Source organism: Parasteatoda tepidariorum, chromosome 4, assembly GCF_982258835.1.
Source record: "Parasteatoda tepidariorum strain Cologne lab strain chromosome 4, Ptep-v5.0, whole genome shotgun sequence".
NCBI classification, from domain to species: Eukaryota; Metazoa; Arthropoda; class Arachnida; order Araneae; family Theridiidae; genus Parasteatoda; species Parasteatoda tepidariorum.
The window spans coordinates 13,190,245-13,213,263 of NC_141758.1; the positions used below are offsets into that span (position 1 = coordinate 13,190,245).

A 23,019-nucleotide genomic window follows, 5' to 3' on the forward strand; every position below is an offset into this window, starting at 1 on the left:
CATTATAAGAAATACCAATATCAAAAAATGAAAGTTTTTATTTCGTTCGCCTCATCACTCAATAACATTCAATGTATCAAACAAATAGGTAAACAGCAACTTAAAAAATATGTCTATAGCGTTAAAATGAAAATATGTACAGTGAATCCATAATTCCTTCACAGAAATAAAATTAATAACAATTATTATAATAATTTCATCACATAATTGTGCACTTAAATTTTATTTTACAATCCTGTCTTATTTTGATCAACATTTTTAAAAGAAAGTCCCCCATTAGATAACATAACTGGGTAACTTTCTTTAGATTGAGTTGTGGTTTTATCCTCAGTTTCTGAGTCTCCAGAACTATCTGTTTCACCAGCCAATTCGTAATCTTTCGAGCTAATATTAACTTCACCCGCTTTTGATGCAACTTCAGCAGGTGGCGTTTCTTTTGCATCTGATTTATTTGCAGATGAAGGCTCCTCTAAGAATTTGTCCCAAGAATTCAAACGTTTCTCCAATTCCTCCTTTGTTTCGGTGATTTTGTATTTTGTCTTTCCATCCCACGTTTCTGCAGTAAGTTGACGAGAGGCGAACCACCTTCTGTTCATCAAGTTAATGCATTCATCAGCCATTTCAGGTTCAGCAAAGGTAACGGCAACAACACCTTCAGGATTTCTCTAAATTTATTTAGCATAGAAGAAAACATTTAAACGAATTGTAAATGCTTGTTCTACAAATGTATACATTAGGATAATATCTAAATCCATAGCTGCCAACATAGATAGTAAAAAATACAGTAGATTTTGCAAAATATAAATTTCATGATAATAAATTGTTGCATAATGTACTAAATATTTTACATTATATTTTACATATACATACCCTCCAACTGCTACGGAATTTCCGTAGTTTCAGAAATCTTCTTTTCAGACGGCAGCAAAATTAATGTCTTAATATTTAAAAAAAATTAATTTTAGCGTAACTTGTCCACTATTACTTATAAAAGTGCAGGCCATATGGCTAAATTCTTAAGTTCTGATAAAAGTTTTATGAGAGATCCATTTGCTTTAAAAATTTCTACTTTGGTTCGCTACCACAAGAAAGAATTTTTTTTTTAAATCCTCATAAGTTGGAGGGTATGCATATATATTACATTATATTATATATAGGGAATTTTATAGTCATCAAAAAAGAAAAACTGCAATATTTTCCAGTCATGATTGGCATTAAATATACTTTAAATGTTATGTATTAAGTTTATTAATAATTTTGAATAGTAATTGGTATTTAATTCATAAAAATAATTTAAACTTTTCAATTATTTTAAAAAGAGAGTTCTGAACAAAAATAAAAGGAACATTTTAGAACAAAAGTAAAAGGAACATTTTAGATAAAAAAAAATTAAAAAAAGATTTAAACTGATTTCAGAAAATGAGGCTTATTTCATTATATATTAGTAATATTTATTTAAATATTAAAGCAAGTAATAATTGGTGCCAAAATTCAATTTCAATAAAGATTTTTTAAGAAACTTACTCAATTTTAGGGAATTTTTTAAAATGTAAAAACCAGGATAATTTTTATTAAACCAGTAGAAACTAGCAAAATCCAGTAGTCTACTGGAAAATAAAGTAGAGTTGGCAGCTATGTAAATCATTTCACAATGGGAGTTGCAAACCCATGCTGAGGCCAGAAGACTTTTTACAAGCGCCAGTCTCTCCAGAATCGGAGAGTTTTTTGCTGTTAAGATTTAACTCACGAAACTAACGATATATAAAAGTCTTCGTTAATAATATATTGAAAAGGAGACAAATGAAATATACTCTAATTTTTTTAACATTATTTACTTAAGTATATTTTAATTTAAATTTATTTTCATTCAATTTTTGTTCAGTATTTACTTATTGTTTTCAATGCTCCAACATTGAAGAGATAAAAAAAAAAAAAAAAAAATTCGATGCTTAAAAGGTCTAACTATCAATTGAAAACTATACTCTAAGCCCAAATATACAACACTCTAGAAAAACTAAAATTCTCCCACTTACTATAAGTGTCAGTATATGATATATATATATATATATATATATATATATATATATATATATATATATATATATATATATATATATATCATATATATATATATATATAATCACACTACTATACTCCCACTAATTATATCCACTTATCTCCCACTTGTTTATGCTCATTTCAAACAGCCATCATGAAGCATTCTATTTAGAAACACTCCTATCCTCCCAATGTTTATATAATTAGAACTCAAATGCAATTGAGTCTCTTGTTTTGAGTCGAAAATCAAATCTACGTGCATCTCAAATCAATAGACAAACAACGCCTCCTTGTTTAAAAAATTATAGTTTTTAAAATGTTTAAGAACATTGTCACACATATGTGAAGGCTGGGATGTGAGCAATAAAGCGCTCTGGCAGATCGGTGTGTGAACAATAAAGTGCTCAGACCGGTGTGTCAGCCAGGTAATTAAATAGTTTCAAAACAAAGCAGACACATTGGATGTCTTCTGTAAAAGTATGTTTAACTGTTGGACACCATTGTATATAAATAAATTATCTTAGTAGTCACAGTTTGATAAAACTAACTAAAAACTAATTAGTCAATAAAAATCAAAAATAAATATACAAATAGCAGAAGCTACTTATCCATGTTACAAAACCAACAAATAAATGCAATAAAAAATGGAAGAAATTATCAAATTTTCAGTATGAACAGTGCTGTTTTTCAACAAAAAAATTTTTTTTAATGTTTATGTAAATTATTTCATCCAGAAGCACATGAATGAAACTTAATTTGGATAGTCTAAGAGTTTCAGTAAAATTCAGGATTTAAAAAAAGTAAAAACAGAATAAGAAAAAATAAACAAAAAAGAGGATAAAGTGAACATGACAAAAATAAAAAAATTGAAGGGGAATAAATATAATTATGTTTGTAAACATCATAGTACTTTAAGTACCTGAAAACCTTGAACTTGTAATTCCAAAATATAAATTTAAGCTAAAAAGATTTTACTAACTTATTTAAAATGAGGCAGAAAACCTTTTTATAATGATTTTAAGAACTATTTGGATCACAATATATTCACAAATAGAATAAGAAAAAAAAATAGAGGATTAAGTGAATTAAAAAAATATATATATGTTTCTAATCATCGTAGTACTTAAGTACTTTAAAATCTTGCATTCATAATTGCAAAACGTAAATTTATGCTAAAAAGATTTTACTAGCTTATTTAAAATGAAACAGAAACCACTTTTATAAAAAATTTTAAGAACTATTTGAATCACAATATATTTAAAAAGGGAAAGTAGTTATAACTTTTAATCAATCTAAAAGTGATGATTAGCAAAATTATAAGAGTTACAGTACAGTTTGTCACTACTTTCCACATTTTATTCAATATGAATATCAAGTAAAAAACTATCAAAATGTCTTTTTCACTTCTTTTCAAAACTTATTACAGTGATATAAAAAAAAAACTTGTCTAAAATAAAAATAAAGATTGTGATTTCTTAAACAAAGAGTATTTTCGTCATTAATTGAATTCCAAATAAAATAAGAGTAAAAATAATGATAAAAGATTTTTTTAACTACTCACATCATAGATGACAACTTTTTTGACTTCTCCACATTTAGAACATTCCTCTCTTATATCTTGCTGATAGTCTAATAGCAAAGTTGCATCTTCCTAAAAAAATACAAGTAGAAATGTTATCAAAAACTTTAAATGTTTCTAAATATAATAAAATTACACAAAAAGTACATATAATAAATTATATATAATAAAATTAAAATTATATATAATAAAATTAAAATTACATAACTTTCTATTTCAAGAAGATACCATGACAAAAACACTTCGCAACAAATTATGAGTCAACTTAAAATGTAGAATTTAAAACGTACAAGAAAGTATGTTCAGGTAAACTAAAAGTCAACAATAAAGTTTCAAATGTTGAAAAAATGCTTTGAAAAACCTCAAATGATAACAATTTATGGTAGGAATACACATGGCATTCAGTGTGAAAGTAAAACATTCTTTTAGTATTTAAAATTACATGGTTTACTCAAGGTTTATTTGAGTTCACTTTTATATTTATATTGAAGTTTTTCAATAAAATATATAAGGTAGAAGACCTATATAACACAATTCTATAAATTGCAATTCTTCATAAACCACACAAGCTTTGTGGGTGTAAACAGGGAAATTTGCAGTTAAGAAATTTCTGTAATTAAGCAATAACTGTTAATTTTTACATAATTTGATTAATTATCTGCTAACCAAAATTGATTAATTTGTTTGTAACTCGTCCTGATGCAAAAAATAATAATAATTATATATATATTTGTAAATAATAAATATTTAAATGCAAATTTTGTGTTTTTAAGTATTTGCACTTAAAAATTGTCTCATGTGACAAGCTCTCCTCTTTCCCCCACTACAGCGCCTCTGGCGGTGAACTAAGACAGTCTGCTAGGAACCGCCGTAAAGTACGGACTTTTAATTCAAGCCCAAAACCCCCTCTTCCAAATTCTTGTATTTCCTTTTTATTCTTGTTTTATTTTATATGTGTTTTGTTCTTTCAATAAATAGTTAGAGTTAATTTCTGGCCTTTCATTATTTATGTGAATTGGTAAAAATACAAATAAACCAAGACTTCCCCTATAAAATGGCGCCCAATGTGGGGCGCCATTTTGTAGGGGAAGTCTTGGTTTATATGTGCTTTGTTCTTTTCAATAAATATTTAGAGTTAGATAAATTCTAGTCTTTCATTATTTATGTGAATTGGCAAAAATACAAATAAACCAAGACTTCTACACTCAGAATATATTAAAATTGGTTCCAGACTAAAATAGCCATATTCTGCAGATAAATTTGAATGATAAATGTTGAGATGAAAGATCTTGTATTATATATATACACACATAGAGTCAAACCTGTGAAAGTTGACCACTTGTGGTGCAATGATACAGTGCTCAACTCACATAGGCGGTCAGCATATAGAGGGGAGTGAGTCATTGCCTTTTATCATTTTTTATCATGTTACTGATATATATTTATATCTATTATATCACTTAAAAACCATATGAAATATTGTAGCATCAATGACTGACCATTAAACAAATTTCCTTAAATGTTGAGATTTTATTTAGCAAATACCCTTATGTATATGCTTAGAAATGATATTAATTGTTAGAATAAATTTCAATTTATAGTGAAATTTTAATATTTAACTAATTAGCTTAAAAATCTTATTTTGTTAGGGGTACATGTGAGATGTTTCTCATAAATAATTTCTTATAATATCAGTCAACAAAAACATGCACAATTATGAAACTTAAAATATTTTTCATCATTTTAAAATTTATTCTTTACCGCTTACAAAAATATTTGTTGCAAATATGATCCCTTATTGTTGCTAAGTACTGTCATTTTGAATTTACTTCAGCTCAATATCTTTAAATCAAACACAGAAATCCTGTACCTTTTTCCGAAATATCACATTATTTATAAAGCGCATCACATAGCATATTAAAATTTGGAGACAATCGGATGATTATGAATCTTACTTAAAGAAAACCTAACGAACTTAATATTGTAAAAAAATATATCGCAGGGATTGGGTGGAAAAATAATTTTGAGTTTAATAACCAAATATAAAAAAATTTACTCACATCAAATTCCTTAGGTGAAAACATGTTCTTGAGTATGACAGTTTTTTCATTTTTTGATCTTTCACCCCTCAGTTTTTCAAATTTCCATTCAAACAATCTATAAGAAAAATTGAAAAATAAAAATTTTAAAATACAGTATAAGGGTAAAAAGAAGCCTTAAGTTTTTTGGTGTCAAGTAGGTGTTGCCATCTAACAGAAATGAATAGAACTAAAACAACACATTATTGTGGCTTCGATATTGTAACTTCTGATGATTTTGTAACTGTGTTAAGCTGCACATACTTGTAAAGATTGCAAATAAAATAAGCATATTCTTAAATGTTTCATTGTCCTTAGTTCTGTGTACTTAAATGTGCGTTTATTAATATTCCTCGAGCAACTTCAAATCTGAATAATGGCTTTGTGGCAGAAAGGAGAAGTTACCAAGGCAATTCATATTTACATTTATAATTCACATTTACAATCAAATGGCACTTTAGAAAAGTTCACAGTTTGACCATAATTTCAAATAAACATCATAAATATTTTACACTTCTGTAATATTTTACACACACAGTTTTATGGTTTTAAAGGGTTAGGACTTTTAAAACTTTAATATCAAACAATTGCTTTAACAGTTAAAACCACATAAATATGAAGCAAACTTGTTTTTCTGCTTTTCCTTTTGTTGTAAATATGTGTTTATTATAATCACTCGCCTTACTCCATTTTGTCCCATACTCAAGATAGGACAAGAAATTTGATGTAATATTCTTCTTAAATTTAAAAAAGTCCCTTCTGTCCCGTATTCCCCTAGGTAAATAACATACATTACACAATATTATACTGCACATTAGAAACAAAACTGTTTGCAGATAGAATATTGCATTACAAAGGAGCATTTTTTAAAAAAACATGCAACTAAATTTATAATTTGAAACCAAAAACGTTAAAAAAAATACTAAAAATCACAAATCATTTTGCAAAATTAAGATTTTGTGAAAAATATCTATACATCAAGATTCTGCATAAAATAAATAAATATCTGTAAATAAAATAGTTAACATTATCATTTCCTCAACAAAGCACTTGAAATAGCTTTAGTGATCAATAAAAAGTTTTTAATGCACTAAAGGAATAATTTCAGAGAAAAATAAAAAATTATGATGCAATAGTGTAGAGGTAAACAATGCAACAGGTTAGCAAACTCAATCAATAAAATGATGAATTTAGTTTGTTAAAAAAAATTCAGAACATAAAAGCAAAAATAAATAAAGAAAGAAATATAAAAATAACAAGATTAAAGAGTTAAAGAATTATGAATGCATGGGTAAAAAAGAAATGTAAAAAGCAAGGAATTAAAGACAAAAGTTAAAGAAAAAATGCTATCAGTTTAGTTAAATTAATGACACAACCACAAAGAAGATAATTTAAAATCAGTTCTATTTAAGAGAAAAAATTCTCCCACTTTGAAACTCAATATATCAAATCTTTCATTTAATTTAATTCATAATATTAAAAAAAAAATGATAGCAAATGATTGCTCATTGTGTATTTTCGATTAATATATAATAATAAAATACAAAGGGAAGAAATAGTGCAGAATCTGTTTACAAAACTTGAAAACAGAGATGTACAACCGATTTAGAATAACAGGACAGAAATATAAGAAAATATAATGCTTAGAGTCAAGAATATGACAATGCAGTAATCTTACATATGGATAAAAAAATTTTTGCTTGGGTAGAAATAAAAAAATATAATGGAAATAAAAATATTTCAAAATTATGAAGCAGATTTTTATGACAAGTTTATAGGTACAAAAGGGGGAAAAATTAAACAATTTTCCTTTACATTTAAAGTTAACTGTAATGATTACACAGAAAGGAAGAAATATGATCAGATACTATGTTATTGGTTACAAAGTCACTTTAAGATCTTTGAAATTTTATTTAGTTTAATTCAATAATTTTGTGAGAAATTATATTTCACTATGTATTATAATTTTAGGCTTAGAATCTATTAAAAATGACTTATTGTAACATAGGATTATGAATCATACTAACAATGAAAAAAATTATTTTGTGACAGAATAGAGTTCAGCATAAACAAGTTCTTCTTCTTCACTCTTTATTAATATTTAAGTTTAAAAGCCTTGTGGATCACTTTTGGCTTTCAGACCATATGTTATGCATATTTGATTGAAAAAGTTTAAAAATAAAATACGCAATGTTTAAGGACATACTTGTCGATTTTTTTCTTCAGTTTTTCTTTTTCCTTTGCCTTCATTTTCTTTGGTTTCTTAGAAGGGTCATACTGGCCTTTCAGTTCAAACTGTGCTCTTTCAACATGAATCTTTTTTCCCTTAAAATCATAACCATCTAAGATATCAAGAGCTAGTTTCACAGATTCAATCTAGAAAAGATAAATAAGTTATTAAGTAAAAAAATTATAAAAAGTCAGTATCAAGAGTGTTTATGTGATACAAAGATGCATTAGGATAATGGAATGGTGGAGTTTGACGATAGGTAAACTTACTTTCAGTTAGCTCCTTTAAGTAGAAAGTGCTAAAAATTGTAACATACAGTGCACACAAAAAAGGACTAATTTGATCTAAATGACCAGATCTTCATGTTCTAGGACTTAATTTTATTACCATTATTATTTTAAAATCATTTTAGAATCCAAAAAGAAGTAAAATTTTTCACAAGAAGTCTGGATAGACAACTAGTTTTTGTAATCTATCACAAAACCAAAGACCTTATTTTCATAAAGTTAAGGGTACAATTTTTATAAAAAGCCTGGATAGACTACTGGCTTCTTAGATTTATGATTAGAAATTAAAAAAATTATGAGTAGACCCTTGATACAGGCATGGAAATTTCCATACGTTTAGTGAATTTTCGGACTTTTTCAAACTTTAGAAGAATTCTAAATATTTCCACTCATTATATAGTTTTTTTTACTTTAATTTTTTAGTCTCTTTAAGCATGATTTATATGTAAAGCTTTACAGTTTGTTGGATTGTTAATGTGCGCAAAAAAATAAAGAAAGAAAGAAACAGACCACTCAGAATAACTTCAGATCCAATGGTCAGATCCTTAGGTTGGACTTTAGGGTTCGAGATGTTGAACTCAAATATGGTAATTAATTAGTGCACAAAACATTTTAAGCTAAAAAATCAGACTTAAAAACATACTTTTTTTGAATAAAAGAATTTCCTTTTTTTTGTTGACGAATTCGGATTTCTGACCCCTAATTTATATACTATCTGGGACATATGGTCTGTTTTCATAGTTAGGTCAGGAGAGCAATCCAAAACTCGAACTCTTAATGTAAATTTTTCTTTATGCGTATTTTACCATATCTTGATAACCTTTTAAGCAAATTGAAAACTTACTGCACACATTTAGAAAATCTACTTATCTATAGTAAATTTTATAAATGTGTTATAAAATTTACTTATCATGCACAAATACCTTACAATAAATATTTACTATGTTTTATTATTTTACTTAATAGTCGAAAAAAATTCGAATGCTGCAGTATACAATTGCTTACATCATTTCAAAGAATGGAATTTTACATGGCAAAATAAGAAACCTCAGCAAAATCAGTCGAATAGCTCCAAAGAAATCAAATTTTCAATATACTACTTCTTTAAGATTCACAGGAACTAAACGACCGATTTCGTTAAGCATTATTTCTGATCTCACTTGTGATCTTTTGTTATGGTTATTTTTTGTTTATGCAGTCATTTCTTTTCCTTTCAGCCGTTCCATTTTTGTGTGCAAATTCTGATAATTATTTTGATTTGTAAATTTTAGTAGTCAAATAGAGACACTTCATTCGTGATGATTCTATTGTTAATCTCTATCAATCTTTTATCATTTTATTTCTTCCCTGGTAGCTATCATTGTTTTTTCGGTGACTTATTTTCCAAAATTTTTTATTATGACTTTCCATGAGTTTTAGTTTTTTAATGACTCGCAAATTCTGAATTTGAATTATCAAGATCATTATGGAGTCGTCACTGATTATTTTAGCTATTTCCACATGTATTTTTTTTTCTTCTATAATATCTTTAATATGATATTAATACGAGATGCAAATTTCAAACTTCTGTTGTAATTTTTTGATGAGCTTTGCTAAAAATGATTCCATTGTAAATTCACATCATTTTTCTGAATTTATTTACCATTTTTCGGCCCATTTTCACCCGATTTTAATATTATTAAAATGCTATTATCATGAAACGAAAATACGATTTTGAATAATTACTTCTGAAAGTGTTCGCAAAATAAATATTTCGCAACTTTGTTAAAAATATCATGACTTTTTTCGGTACTTTCGCGGCCTTTTTTACTAATTAATGACTTTCATAATTTTGGTGATGTGTGAAGATGATCGTGTGTCCGCCCACTCGTTTTTCTGCCATTGCCCATTATCTCATATATGACGAAGATTCTAACAATGTGAGAGGTTTTGAATAAGCTGTTATTTCTCCCATGAATTCGACAGCAAAGATTAACATAAAAAGACTACTTTCCTCATGTTTTGGATAGAATGCTGTAATTTTGTATCCGGCTATCATAAGAGTTTGATGTACTAGAGCTGTTCTTTATTAAAATGTCAAAAAGAAGATGAGTCACTTATACATCTGTACTTAAAGTAATCTTAAAAGCTAAAGAAGCTGGAATCTGTGAGGCTGGTCATTTATTTGATGTGAATGAATCAAATGTGTACTTCTGGCAACAAAAAAAAGAAGTCATTATCATTACAAAGTACAATGCATGTCATATTTCATCATTTTTTTAAGTATATATTAAAATTATATTGTGTAGAGATAGAAGATAATATCCTGGTAATTCCTTATTTTTCATTTAGAATAGGGAATTGCAGTAATTATTTTATAAAACATTGAGATAAAATAATGAAACATTTCATAACTATATTTACCTTTATATAACAACATCTACCATCACCCTTTGGTACTCCATTTGAATCTCTGTAAAGCTTGATTTTATATTTCATAGTGTGAGGATCTTTCATGATGAGTCCACATTTTGACATCAATTCAATAAATTCTTCGTCTTTAATATCATCAGGTAAGCCTGATACATAAACATTTGTATTGTGATCATCATCCACTTGAAACCAGGCTAAGGGATAGAGAATTGTTCATTAAATTAAGATTCCATTTTTTTTAAAACTTTTTATCCTAAGCGATTCGATTATATATATTACGCAATTTCAATTTTTATATCTAGAAATCTAGAAACTCTGGCAAAATCTAGAAATTCTGTCACCAGCCAGTTGTCAGTAGTTGCATCTTTAATGAAACAAACTTAATAAAAATTGAAAGTTCTAGACCAGGGGTTCCCAACTTCCTGCCATTTGACAGGCCACAACTTTATCAAAGTTTTATATAGGACTCTATGTGTTTGAAGGAACATTAAATATTACTGTCAGATTTGTATCAAGTTGTATAAAACAAACATACCCTGAGAAATAAATTTTTTTGCACCGTTGGTCTAGTATGTTAAATTTCACAGAAACGAAGAAATGAGGTTTTTTAAACGAAAGAAAGGTATTTTAAACCCATATAGATTTTTCACTAAAATTAACCACAAAAAATGACAAATAATATATATTTTAGTTCGCTGGCTACAAAAAAAGGCACTGTGAGTCGGATGCGGCCCACGGGCTGCCAATTGGTAACCACTGTTCAGGACAATTAAAAACACTTGTAATATTTTAAATTAAAAAAATTTCTTCTGGAGGATTCCTCAAATTGGCAGAGCAATGTTAAATTAGAAGTAGTGGTAAATGGTTAAATTGTATGGTGAACTTTTAAGGCAAATAATATTTCTAATAAGAAAACTTAATATTAAATTATTAATTCTTTTGCATCACTTAAATGATAGAACCTTCCTTCCTAGTTTAATATATCAAAATAGGAAAGCTTTTGAATGAACTAAGAAGAAATATTCTAGTAATTTGATAGCCTTAATTATGAAATTCTTTGCTACAACGAATTACTCATATACATTTTTATGGCAGTTTTTGTAATTCAAACATCCATTATGAAATGGTGAAAGACATATTTGAAAATCTAGTTTTTATGAACAGGAAACAGAGCAGTGAAACAGTTAGTTAATTCTTCATGTGTGAGAGACTTATTTTCTGTGCATGATGATAGAACATTCAAAAACTAGAAATTGGCACATGAAAAAGCCAGATATTGCACATTATAACACATTTTGCAAAAATTTAAATTAGAAAAAAATAATAATTCAATAGTTAGAAATATTAAATATACAGAATAGCAGGTTATTTGATTATCTGATATGCAATTAAGTGGCATGACTACAAATAGAAAACTAATAAATGTTTTTATAGTTTCTTTTAAATTAAACAATAATTTTTTACATGATAGTTAATTCTATAATGTGATATTTAAATAGTTTTACTAAACTAGGAGTGCACAACCTTTTTCAGTGAAGGGCCACATGCACAGCAGATTGACCAATTAAGGGCCGCATGCCAAAGTATTTAGACTGACATATTGAAAGCAATTATTGGTGATGATTGTTATATAAACATCATTGTTTATATAACACTAAATTCTTTTTGTCGGTTAACCTTGTAATCTCTTTGCAGAAATACAATATTTTAAAATATTTAAAATAAGATAATGCAAAACTGATTACTTAAGAAAGAAAACAGAATTCGAAAATCAGAATCAATTTTTCAAAAAAAATGTATATAAATTGAAATAATTAAAAAACTATGGAAAAATTGAATTTTTTTTTATCACATTACAAAACACAAAAGTCCATTTAAGCATAAATTTTAACGATAAATTTTTTTCTTCATAGAATTAAATTTCAAATAAATAAATATTCTAGTTATTAATATACATGCAAGTTAAATACTTTGATTTAAAGAAATCTTATAGGGTTAAAAATGATTAAAACTAAAACAAAACCCCTTAAGTGGAAAATAAGATTTAGCATTTATTAGGGAATGTACAGACATTTTTATTTTAAATTAATAATAAGAGGCTGGGAGAAGGAAGAAAAAGAAAGAAAGAAAACCCATTAAATTTTAAAGAACTATATTCCTTAATAATAAAAATCTATTAAGATATTTGTTAATAACTTTTTATGACGAATATATTTTTAACATGACACTTACTATTTACAATTAATACACATATATATTAACAATCAATAAAATTTACATTATTTTACGAAACTTATCTTGATTAAATTTTTTATACAGTTAAAATTTAATGATATACAAATCATTTCCCAGCATATAATCATAAATGATATAAAATGCTCCAAGTAGGTAGAAAATGGTTTAAAAAATTTCCTTATGGTTATCCTGTAATTTGCAAAATCTTTGAATATTGAGATAATTTTATCTATTTGATCATGTGATATTTTGTGAGCCATAAAATGAAAATTTAATGATTTTGTTTAGACTACTCTGTAATTTTGAACAGGCCAAATTCATTCTGGAAAACAGTCTTTCGACAGAAGCTGTTGTTGTGGGTGGTATTAAATTAGGGCAAATAGCATAATTAGTTTTGAAATTTGTTCTAGATGGTGTTCTTCCTTTCTGGGTTTTTAAATCGCGGAAATACAAATAGCGATGTGCTATTTTTCAATTGCTTGAATACGAATTGCTATGTGTGATTTTTAAATTGCGTGAATAAAAACTCGATGCTTGTTTTTCAAATCGCATGAATACGAATCGAGATGTTTGGCTTTTAAATTGCGAAAGGACTACTCACTACACTTGATTTTTTAAATGCGTGAATATGACTCGCGATATATGGTTTTTAAAATGCGTGCATATGAATTGTGAGAAAAGTAGCAACAGATAATATTTTAAACGCCAGAACACGACTCGCGATATGTGATTTTAAATCCGATAAATACGAATTGCGATGGATTACTTTTTAAATCTCGTTGATGTTAATACGAAATGCAATGTGCAATTTTCAGATCGCGTAAATACTAATTACGATGTGTGACTTTTAAATTACATGTGACAGCAAAAATACGTTCGATGTGTGTTGTTAAACTTGCACATGTTCATGGGACTAAAGAATTATGCCGTTGTTTTGAATTATTTTTTTTGCAAAACGGACCGCGTTTAATATGAATGTACACCTCTCGTTTTTTTTTTCCTTCCTGGGAAGGTGCTGATTTGGCTAAGATACGTAATTACTTTTTAAGTTACGAAAAAAATTTAAAACTGAATCTAATTTCACGAGTTGTAATATTGTGTGAAAATATCAGGTATATTCTAAATCACAAATAAAAATGCAGCAATAAAGTTAAAGAAGAAAAAACACGTTCGAAAAACCTCTTAAAAAATGCATGTTAAAATTGGTACAGTGCAAATGATAAAATCGGCACAAACAGAGCACGTAAAAAATAATTATTTTCAAGTAGCCAAAGTAGTAGTAAAGTTTGACAGCAAGCGATTCAAAACTCGCTTGCTGTCAAACAATAGTATTAAAAATATCAGAATCTTTTTAAATCACGGGGAAAACGTAATAATAACTACTAAAACAATAACCAAAATACTTTTATATTTCAGATAAAATTGGAGTAAATAGAGTCCATCAAAATTTTATGTAATTTAAATGCGGGATTGGAAATTAAAATATCGCTATAGCGTATAAAAAATATATCGGTACTTTCAAAACCTTGTAGAAATGTGAAGCAATAATTTCCAAAATAACAATTGAAAAATAATTTGATTTGCGGTAAAATCGTTACAAATAAGCCATGTCAAAAAATGGTTATTTAAATGAGCGATTCTTTACTCGCAATTCGTAATAATATCGTGTTAAAATATCGGGCGGAAATGTGCAGCAATAACTGTTTAAGAAAGGATCTAAAGTCATTTAGATTTTCCATGAGGTTTGCACAGATAAAGCGTTTCATAACTTTCAAAAATCGCGATTTCAGAAACTACTTGAAAATTGGTAGCAATAATTACCGAAAAGCGTCAAAAGTGATAATTAAAATTCGTAAATCGCAATAATGATGTATTAAAAATATTGGGATATTTAAAACTATGCTGAAATCCGTAGCGTTAACCATCGAAAAACTACATTGATTGAGATTGGGTGCGTCAAAAACTTAAAAGTGTAAATTTAAATTACCGAATTTTACTTTTATTTTTCAAAAGAAAAAATTAAATTTTTTTCTCCATTTTGTTCAGATTGCGGCCGCGGGCCGCACATCGAGAGTTGGGGGGCAGCAGGTTGAGCACCCCTATACTAAACTCATACTTAAAAGAAATATATTTCAAACATTTTGGTAATATTTAAAATTTCACAAATATACTTCAATCACATTTAACAATTAAACATGTTTTAAGTCTAAAAAAAATGCTCTTAAAAAGTTAGTGGTCAGTAAATAAAAAATAATAATAATCTGATTTAAATTTTTTTTAAAAAAATTATTTTTTGATTTTTTTCCTTAAAAAATTTAAAATTTTCCAAACTAATATATTTTTAACAAAACATGAGTGAAATGAAAGTTAAAAAAGTTTAAAAAAGTCAGACCTAATGTAATACACTATTCTCTAAATTCAACTACCCATAAGGTCTTAAAAAATAGACTTTACTATTATTATTTTTCTTTTTTCATTTTTTTCAATCAGAAAAAAATTGCAACAATTCAAGGAAATCTTTTAGTGAAATATAATTCAGTTAAGCAGATAAACTGTGTTAACGTCTTAAATGCCACACGTTTTTAATAAAATCCCCATTATGTAACAGTTTGAAGCACCCTACTCTAACAGATTGAAATAAATAAATTAATTTGAAATAAATAAAAAGAAAATTTTTGGTAATTAAAACAATGGAGCTTTTTTAAATTTTATGCCACATTTTACACTGTTAGATACCAGTGACTGACACAGCCTAAGTTTAGTGTCAGTTACTGACAGTGTTAATACACATCTACATACTGTAAATCAGGGATGCACAACCTATAGCCCTTGGCCCAAAACTGGCCCTTGAAATATATGACTTGGGCTTGAACAGTTTTAAATGTTAATAAAAATATATCAGGCATTTTTAATAAAAACATCTGAAAATTAACTTTATGCTTTTAGAAATAAATATCCTTTAATTTTAAATTGAAAATAAATGAAAATTAAAATGAAGTGAAAAAATTAAAATCATCACTGAAATAAATATAATGATAAACCTAAAACTTCAGAAGTACAAGAAAACAAGGTGAATTTATAATACTACACGAAATAAATAAATATACAATACGTACAGGGATCACTGGGCTTGCGTTTCTCCCCTTTCGGTTTGTTTTCTTCAAGTTTCTCTTCAGGCTTTGATTCTTCTTCTGTGTTAACATAGTTATAGCTCAACTGATGATATCTAGCTATGTCATCATCATTAACCTACAATATGATTATACTCTTTACTTTAAGTAATACATTATTTAAATATAACGTTATCTAACAATGTCATCATCTGCCAACTACCCAAGGCAAAAAATCTTGACAGTTTTCCATTGATGGGCCAACATAAATGTGATGGTTACAATCTCGAATTCCCATTAAAGACCAACAAACAGCTTGATGGGACCATCAAAACTGCCCAACATCCTCACCTTTAGAAAATTGGCACCTCTTTTAAGTTGGGCCAACGTAGCATACTCAACATAGTATTATGGATTTTTATGTTGGACTAACATAACCCAGTATAGTATGATAGATTTTTATAATTCGCCAACAAAAAAAAATCCATCATGACCCAATATAATTTACTGGTTACCATATTTATTTTCCATCACAAACCATCATACTTTATGTTCGGACTATCGAATCTGCCCAAGATCCCAAGCATTGGCATCTTTTCATGTTGGGCCACCACAGCATACCCAGGGTTTTTATAATGGGCCAACAACAACAAATTTTTTGTTTATCATGATCCAATATAATTTATTGCTTACCATTATAATTTTACATAAAGGGGTATAGCTTGCTTTTGGCATAATTCAACATAATGGGGGAGAAAGAAAGAAAATGGAATTTAAAATTTCAAACAAAAATATAAACTGCACATTTCTACAACTAAATATTGCAATTGCAAACCAAATAATTTTAAACCCCAAGCTTATTAGTTAAATGTCCTGTTGTTGTCATAAATTGTAAAACATTGTAAATATGATATCAAGCAATGTCATCATCCTCGTAATATAATTATACTAATTAACTAAAGTTAAACCTTGTTTAAATAAAATTCTTTGAACACAAAGTTTATTCAAGACTAACATAGCAGACTCTTGATTATCCAGCAAACACAGTAAAGTCTGTAACATTTCAATTGAAAAATAAATAAATTTAAAAAAATTATTTATGCATGGATACCCTAAAAATTTAACCTTAGAAACTATATCAATATGTATTTGTAATTAATCGCATGTTTAAATAAATGTTTAAGTATCGTTTAAATAAAATTCCTTTAAAATAGAGTTTGTCCAAGACAAACATAACATACTCTTAATTATCCAGCAAACAAACACAGCATAGTCTGTTACAATTCAATTGCAAAAAAAAAAAATATTTATTTATGCATGGATACACTAAAAATTGTAACCTTAAAAACCAAACATATGTATTTGTAATTAATGGCAGAAATTTTTTTAATAATTATAATTAAAAACATACTGTAATGACAAACAAAGAAAAATGACCTTGTTTTTGACACTTTTATACTTAAGCGTACTCCTTATAAAATAATGTATTTTTTATTGTAAAAATGTAAAAGTAATGTAATTAGCTTAATGGAAATTTGTATGTAATACTTTCATAAATTTAACAGCTGAAAAATTATAAGTAAAAAGTTATAATAGTAGAGAATAAACTGCAACAGACTAACACCTGAGAAAATAATAAATTCATTCCACAGTTTCAAAAAATGTTAACTTATGTATCTATTATATAAGTTGATCTGCAAATTGAAAATAACAATAATCAAAAATCAAACATTCGTGTTAAAATTTGATGACTTCTCAGCATCATTCAATGGATACACTTGAAAAACGTAAAATACTAAAAAATAAAACACCAACTTCAAATGGTCCAATACTGAATGCAAGCTGAAAATTGAAATCATTGGAAAATCAAGTGGATAAATTACTATGATTCAAACACATTCAAATGTGCAGTCAGGGTTGTAAAAAATACAAAAAGAAAAAAAATATGACTTAAACCATTCGTAAATATATAGCAATAATTGCCAGCCATGACAGTTTTTGGAAAATATTTCATAGAGTGGTAGACAATAAAAAACTAAAGCTTTCAAAAGTTTTAGTAATTTTTTCAGTATTTTAAAAGCCTCGCAATGAGAGAGCTGGAAGAAAGAGGCATTTTAGATGAATATAACTAATTTACATGTAGTGCACAGGAAAATAACTTTTATACAACAAAGAATCATACATTAAAACATAAACTTAGCTACCATTGCAAGAAGATTTCTGCATAGGAAGTTAGCAGCTCTGTAGTTATTGTAACTAAAAATTTTATCACATTTTTAATGAATGAAAAAAATTGAAGATCAAATTTGTTAGTTTGACTTGCACCTTTAGAATTGAAATTTTAATGCCCAAGCTTATATCAAACAAAAATAGCTCATTAATGTTTCTTTAAATCAAATTAATTGGGGGGTAAAATGCAAAGCAAGACTAAAAATAAGAAATGCAATATTTGAGTGAAAATAATGATTGCTCAGAGAGACTATGTTCTAATACTTTGCATTGAAATTCAACTAATAATAAATGAATATTTATATATACAGATAATCTCCTTCCAAACAAAATCAACTTCTCCCAGAATTCCAGAAGAAAAAAAAACTATAAAAATTTTACTGATCTTTGTAACTTAGATTAGTAAGACTTTTCTTAATCATATTTTAAAATTTTATTTATAAATTAGTATGGAATAAGAAGATATGATAAACACAGAAATAAACCTGATAAAGAAATAAACCTGATAATTACTTGTTTTTTTTTTAAAAGAAAAAGTTTGATGACATTAAATAAAATAAATAAACATCCTAATTTTTGTTTAAATTAATACTAATTTTATTTAAATTTAAAAATGAATTGATGAAATAGATTTTAATATCATGGCTTAACAAATTTAATAGAAAAGAAAAACTATTATATTGGTACTACTTATTAAAATAATTCTGATAACAAGAAGAAAAAAATACACTGTTCAACATGAGTTTCAATATATGACTGGTTATATTTAAAATAGTTTTAATGCCAAATAATAGATTAAACACATTTGTTGCAAAATTGTAAGTGAATATTGATAATAATTCGAGAAAATTCAAAGTTTGTTAGTAGCATTTTTAAATTCCCTGAGTTTCTTTCTTTTCCTTTTTCGGTGTTTCTAGAGGGACTGCTACCCTGATATAATAATGAAATTCAAAATATTAACAACAAGTTTTATTTACCTTAGGAAACCATGCTTGTTTTTCTTGATTCCACTCATAAACTGTGCCATCGTCTGGGCTAATGTAAGTGTATGGATCAGTTACACCTTCTTCTGTAAGTTCTTTTTTCGTCTTCTCTAGCTTCTCCAACTCCAGTTGGGCTTCAAATTCTTGATTTGCCATGATCTTTTGTGTTTAAAAAAAGAATTAGAAAAATACTTACTTTAATTACAACTAACAAAATAATATTTTTATATAAAAAAACGTATACAGTAGGGAACCGATTATCCGGAATGATCGGGAACATCGCTATTCCGGATAACTGATTTTTCCGGTTTCCTGAATCGCTACAAAAAGCCGTTTTTTTTTTATTGTTAAACCCAACTAAAAAAATAAAAAATATTTGGAAATAATCTCAAAAAGAAGAAAAAACGATGAAGTAATACACTAATGATTATTTCCAAAATGATGGTAAGGTAAACATCTTTCAAAAAAGAAAGAAAGATCCTAAAATCTTATGAGGAAAAAAAAAATTTTTTGTTTTTAAATGGCGGGAAAATTTATTGAATTTCGTTCCGGTTTTTCGGTTTTCTGATTTCCGGATAATGGGTTCTGTACTGTATATATATAGATATATATATAGTGAAACCTTGGTTAAGCAGACATTCTAAGGACCAAAAAAATTGTCCGTTTATGAGAGTTGTCTGTTTACGAGGAGGGTATGCTGATAACGAAGTTTAACACCGTAAATTGCTTTTAGAATATTTTCAAATATATAGAAATAATTAAATAATCTAGAATAACTATCTACAAGGACATTTACTTAAACTTTAAAACATATTTTTTCAATAAAAAATAATACATAAAAAAGTTTGATATAAATACATAATTCTAGAAATGAGTTTCACATGAAAAGAAACTGCAAATGGCACAGATAAGAAGCATGTAAATAAAGTGATTCTTCAATTTGAGCAATATTTTCCATCTTTGCTAGAAGTAGCAAATGGACAAATGAATAAAATAGTTACAATAGAAGTTTTAAAGCTATTTTTATTTGTTTGATGCATCACAGTGTTATCTACACACATTTATGTAGTACAAGACTCAGTGTTTTCACTACAGCGCGAGAATGCGAGAATCTCGCATACTTTTTTGCATTAAAAAATTTTAACCGCGAGAAATTCGCGCATTCTATAAATAAATTTCAAAATTTTCCAATTTCTCGCATTTTGGATAAAGCTTAGAAATACGCCATTTAGAATAAAATCCGTTTCACTTTTCTTCCAGGATCTTTCATTATTTTCAACATCTGCCCCGTAATCTAGCTTCCCTATTTACCAGTATTGTTCAGAACCTTTCAGAACAACAGAGCACCATCCTTCTGAACCACGGAACCTCTTTTAGAACGCATTTCTCTGCAACTACGTGTTTACCGTAGGTAAGGATTCTTCATGTAAGATGTTCAAATTTTTTGCTCGTTAATGTAAGACGGACAAATACCTTGTAAAGCCAATATCTTCTACTCCGAAACGGACAAATGAAAATGAAAAAAATGTGGGTAGAAATGATCAAAACGAAACAAATACGCATTTGAGCAACCTAATGAGAATAGCTGATGAAAAAGTAGATGTGGAACATTTTCCATATGATGATGCAGCAAAAATATTCAATGGTTTAAAAATTAGAAGATGTTAAAAATGCATTATAATAAAAGAAATGAATTTTTTTCAAGTCTATTGGTGTTTTGTTTTTTAATTTTTGAAATCTCACTTAACTTTTTGAAATCTCACCCTGTTTTTGAGAAAGGGTGAGAAATTCTCACCCATTTTTTTTCTGAGATGAAAACACTGAGACTATTAATAGTAACCTATTAATAGGTTATAAATTGCTGTCATGATGAATCTGATAAGATGGTTATCATAAAATGAATATGATAATTCTGCCAATATAGCCCCAAAAAGGTTCAAGTTAAAAAAGTTAGGCTGTATATATTTGATGGGAGGTAAAATAGTGAAAAATCTTTTCTCATGACTTTAAATCAAAAGTTATAATATGAAAAACTATACAATCAGCACCTCGCATTATATTTCTGTGATTCGTACAGGCATTTTACAAAAATATGACTTCAACTATAGCATTTTAAGTTAACACAGCAAGTAAATTTCGTTTCTATTTTTTTGAAGGATAATTAAAAATATTTTCTTAAACTCCTATAAAAATGATAGCATAGGTTAATATTAAGACATTGTTGATTTTTGTTTTAACATCAAAAATAGTTGATTTGCAAAAGTATAATGTGCGGCAAATCATAGGTAATCCTCTACATTTTTTTCTGCATCAGTGTTTAAATCCAATACCAGAGATGCCAACTTGCTCCGGACAGCGAATAAATATTTTCAAGTGGTAGTTTATTAATTGTGATTCTTGGTTTAATAAATTCAATTTAGTAGATTTTTATCCACCACTATTTTTAAACAATTCGTAGGCTTATATAATTTCTTACTCTTACCAGCCTTGCAACATTAGCGCAGAGATGCGAACTGCTCCGGACACGCCATAATAGTTTTAAAAACAATAAATAACTTCAAATTAAAATTTTTAAATATTTGACTAATTTTGCTTACCTTTTAACAGGTTTAACATGTTTTACTGTGATAAAGTAGTGAATATATAAGCCTATGAATTATTTAGAAACAGTGGTAGATAACAATCTAATGAATTGAATTTATTAAATAAAGAATCACAATTAATAAACTATTACTCGATATTTATTCGCTGTCCGGAGCAAGTTGGCATCTCTGCAATACGTGTCTTAATGCTTGTAGTTGGCAAGGCAGATTACTAAATGGACATGTCTCCTTATTGTTCATTTTTTTTTTTTTTTGGGAAGATTTCTGTATCGTGGATCTGTAACACGGATATATTCTATCTATTTCAAGTAAATACTGTTAAAAAAAATCTGAATCTCTACGTAAAATAGCATTTTAAAAGCATAGAAAAAAGGTAGAAATAGTAGTATTCATAATCGACTAATATTGACCTAGATATTACGTGTGGGGAGACAATGCGAATAGACATACAAGATAAAAAAAATTAAACGTATTGATTTCATTCTCAATGCATACATTGAAAAATAAAATGCAATTTACAGTATTATAACCAAAAAACGGTTAACTTCAAAGAACATTGTTACAAATAACTCATTTAAATTTTAAATACAAAATACTGAATAAATCTACTACATACCGTACTGATTTATATGCTTGCTATAAAATTGGTGTATTATTCATAACAAAAGATAAAATAATTAGGGCTAAAATGAAGTTCTTACAGCAACAACAAACACTTGCGTTAGTGAGTAAGCACCTGCACTGGTGTCCGCTGTTATAACCATAATCAGTCAATATTATTTCAGCTTACAGCTTTTTATCTTCAAAACTAATGTGCGGCAAAAAGTAAGGGTTATTTTCACTAGAACAAAAGTTGGTCGCATGTGAATGAGAAATTGTATGACGCGTTTTTAGAACGTAAATATAGTACACATGGTTAAATTAAATTAGTCAATTTATTCTAAGAAATAAAACGTTCTAGGATGGTGTACTGTTTTAATCCATTTTTGTACAAAAAATATATTTCTTTAAATTTAACTACGGTTTCCAGTTGAACACCAAAGTGAAGCATCACTAGTTGAGGTCAGTGAGCGGGTGGATAACCACTTTTATCAGACTGTGTTGGGACCGAGGGTGTATGGCTCTCGAGTTTAAGGCACGAGGCTGCTCGATATCGTACGCAGGTCTTCGGGCTACAAAAGTAGGGGAACCATCAGAGGATCAAAATTACGATGG

The 23,019-nt window shown here is 27.6% G+C and overlaps 1 protein-coding gene across 1 annotated transcript; it reads right to left on the reverse strand.

Moving 5' to 3' along the window:
* Window positions 1-20: 20 nt before the first annotated feature.
* On the reverse strand, window positions 21-22,563 carry barc (RRM1_TatSF1_like and RRM2_TatSF1_like domain-containing protein barc). Its single transcript, XM_043053345.3, has 8 exons — window positions 22,421-22,563; window positions 19,196-19,360; window positions 15,996-16,128; window positions 10,636-10,838; window positions 7,922-8,091; window positions 5,698-5,794; window positions 3,620-3,709; window positions 21-665 (listed from the first exon to the last, which is right to left on the reverse strand). Exons 2-8 carry the CDS (start codon window positions 19,355-19,357, stop codon window positions 228-230), a joined length of 1,293 nt encoding a protein of 430 aa, XP_042909279.2. The 5' UTR covers window positions 19,358-19,360; window positions 22,421-22,563; the 3' UTR covers window positions 21-227.
* Between the last annotated feature and the right edge of the window lie 456 nt (window positions 22,564-23,019).

Excerpts from the sequence above, each read along its gene's own strand:
- barc (XM_043053345.3), bottom strand. The coding sequence starts at position 19,357 with ATGGCAAATCAAGAATTTGAAGCCCAACTGGAGTTGGAGAAGCTAGAG. Across the intron at positions 16,129-19,195 it reads AACAAGCATGGTTTCCTAAG|GTTAATGATGATGACATAGC; the intron begins GTAAATAAAACT and ends ATCATATTGTAG. Across the intron at positions 5,795-7,921 it reads CTGAAGAAAAAAATCGACAA|ATTGTTTGAATGGAAATTTG; the intron begins GTATGTCCTTAA and ends TTTTTCTTATAG.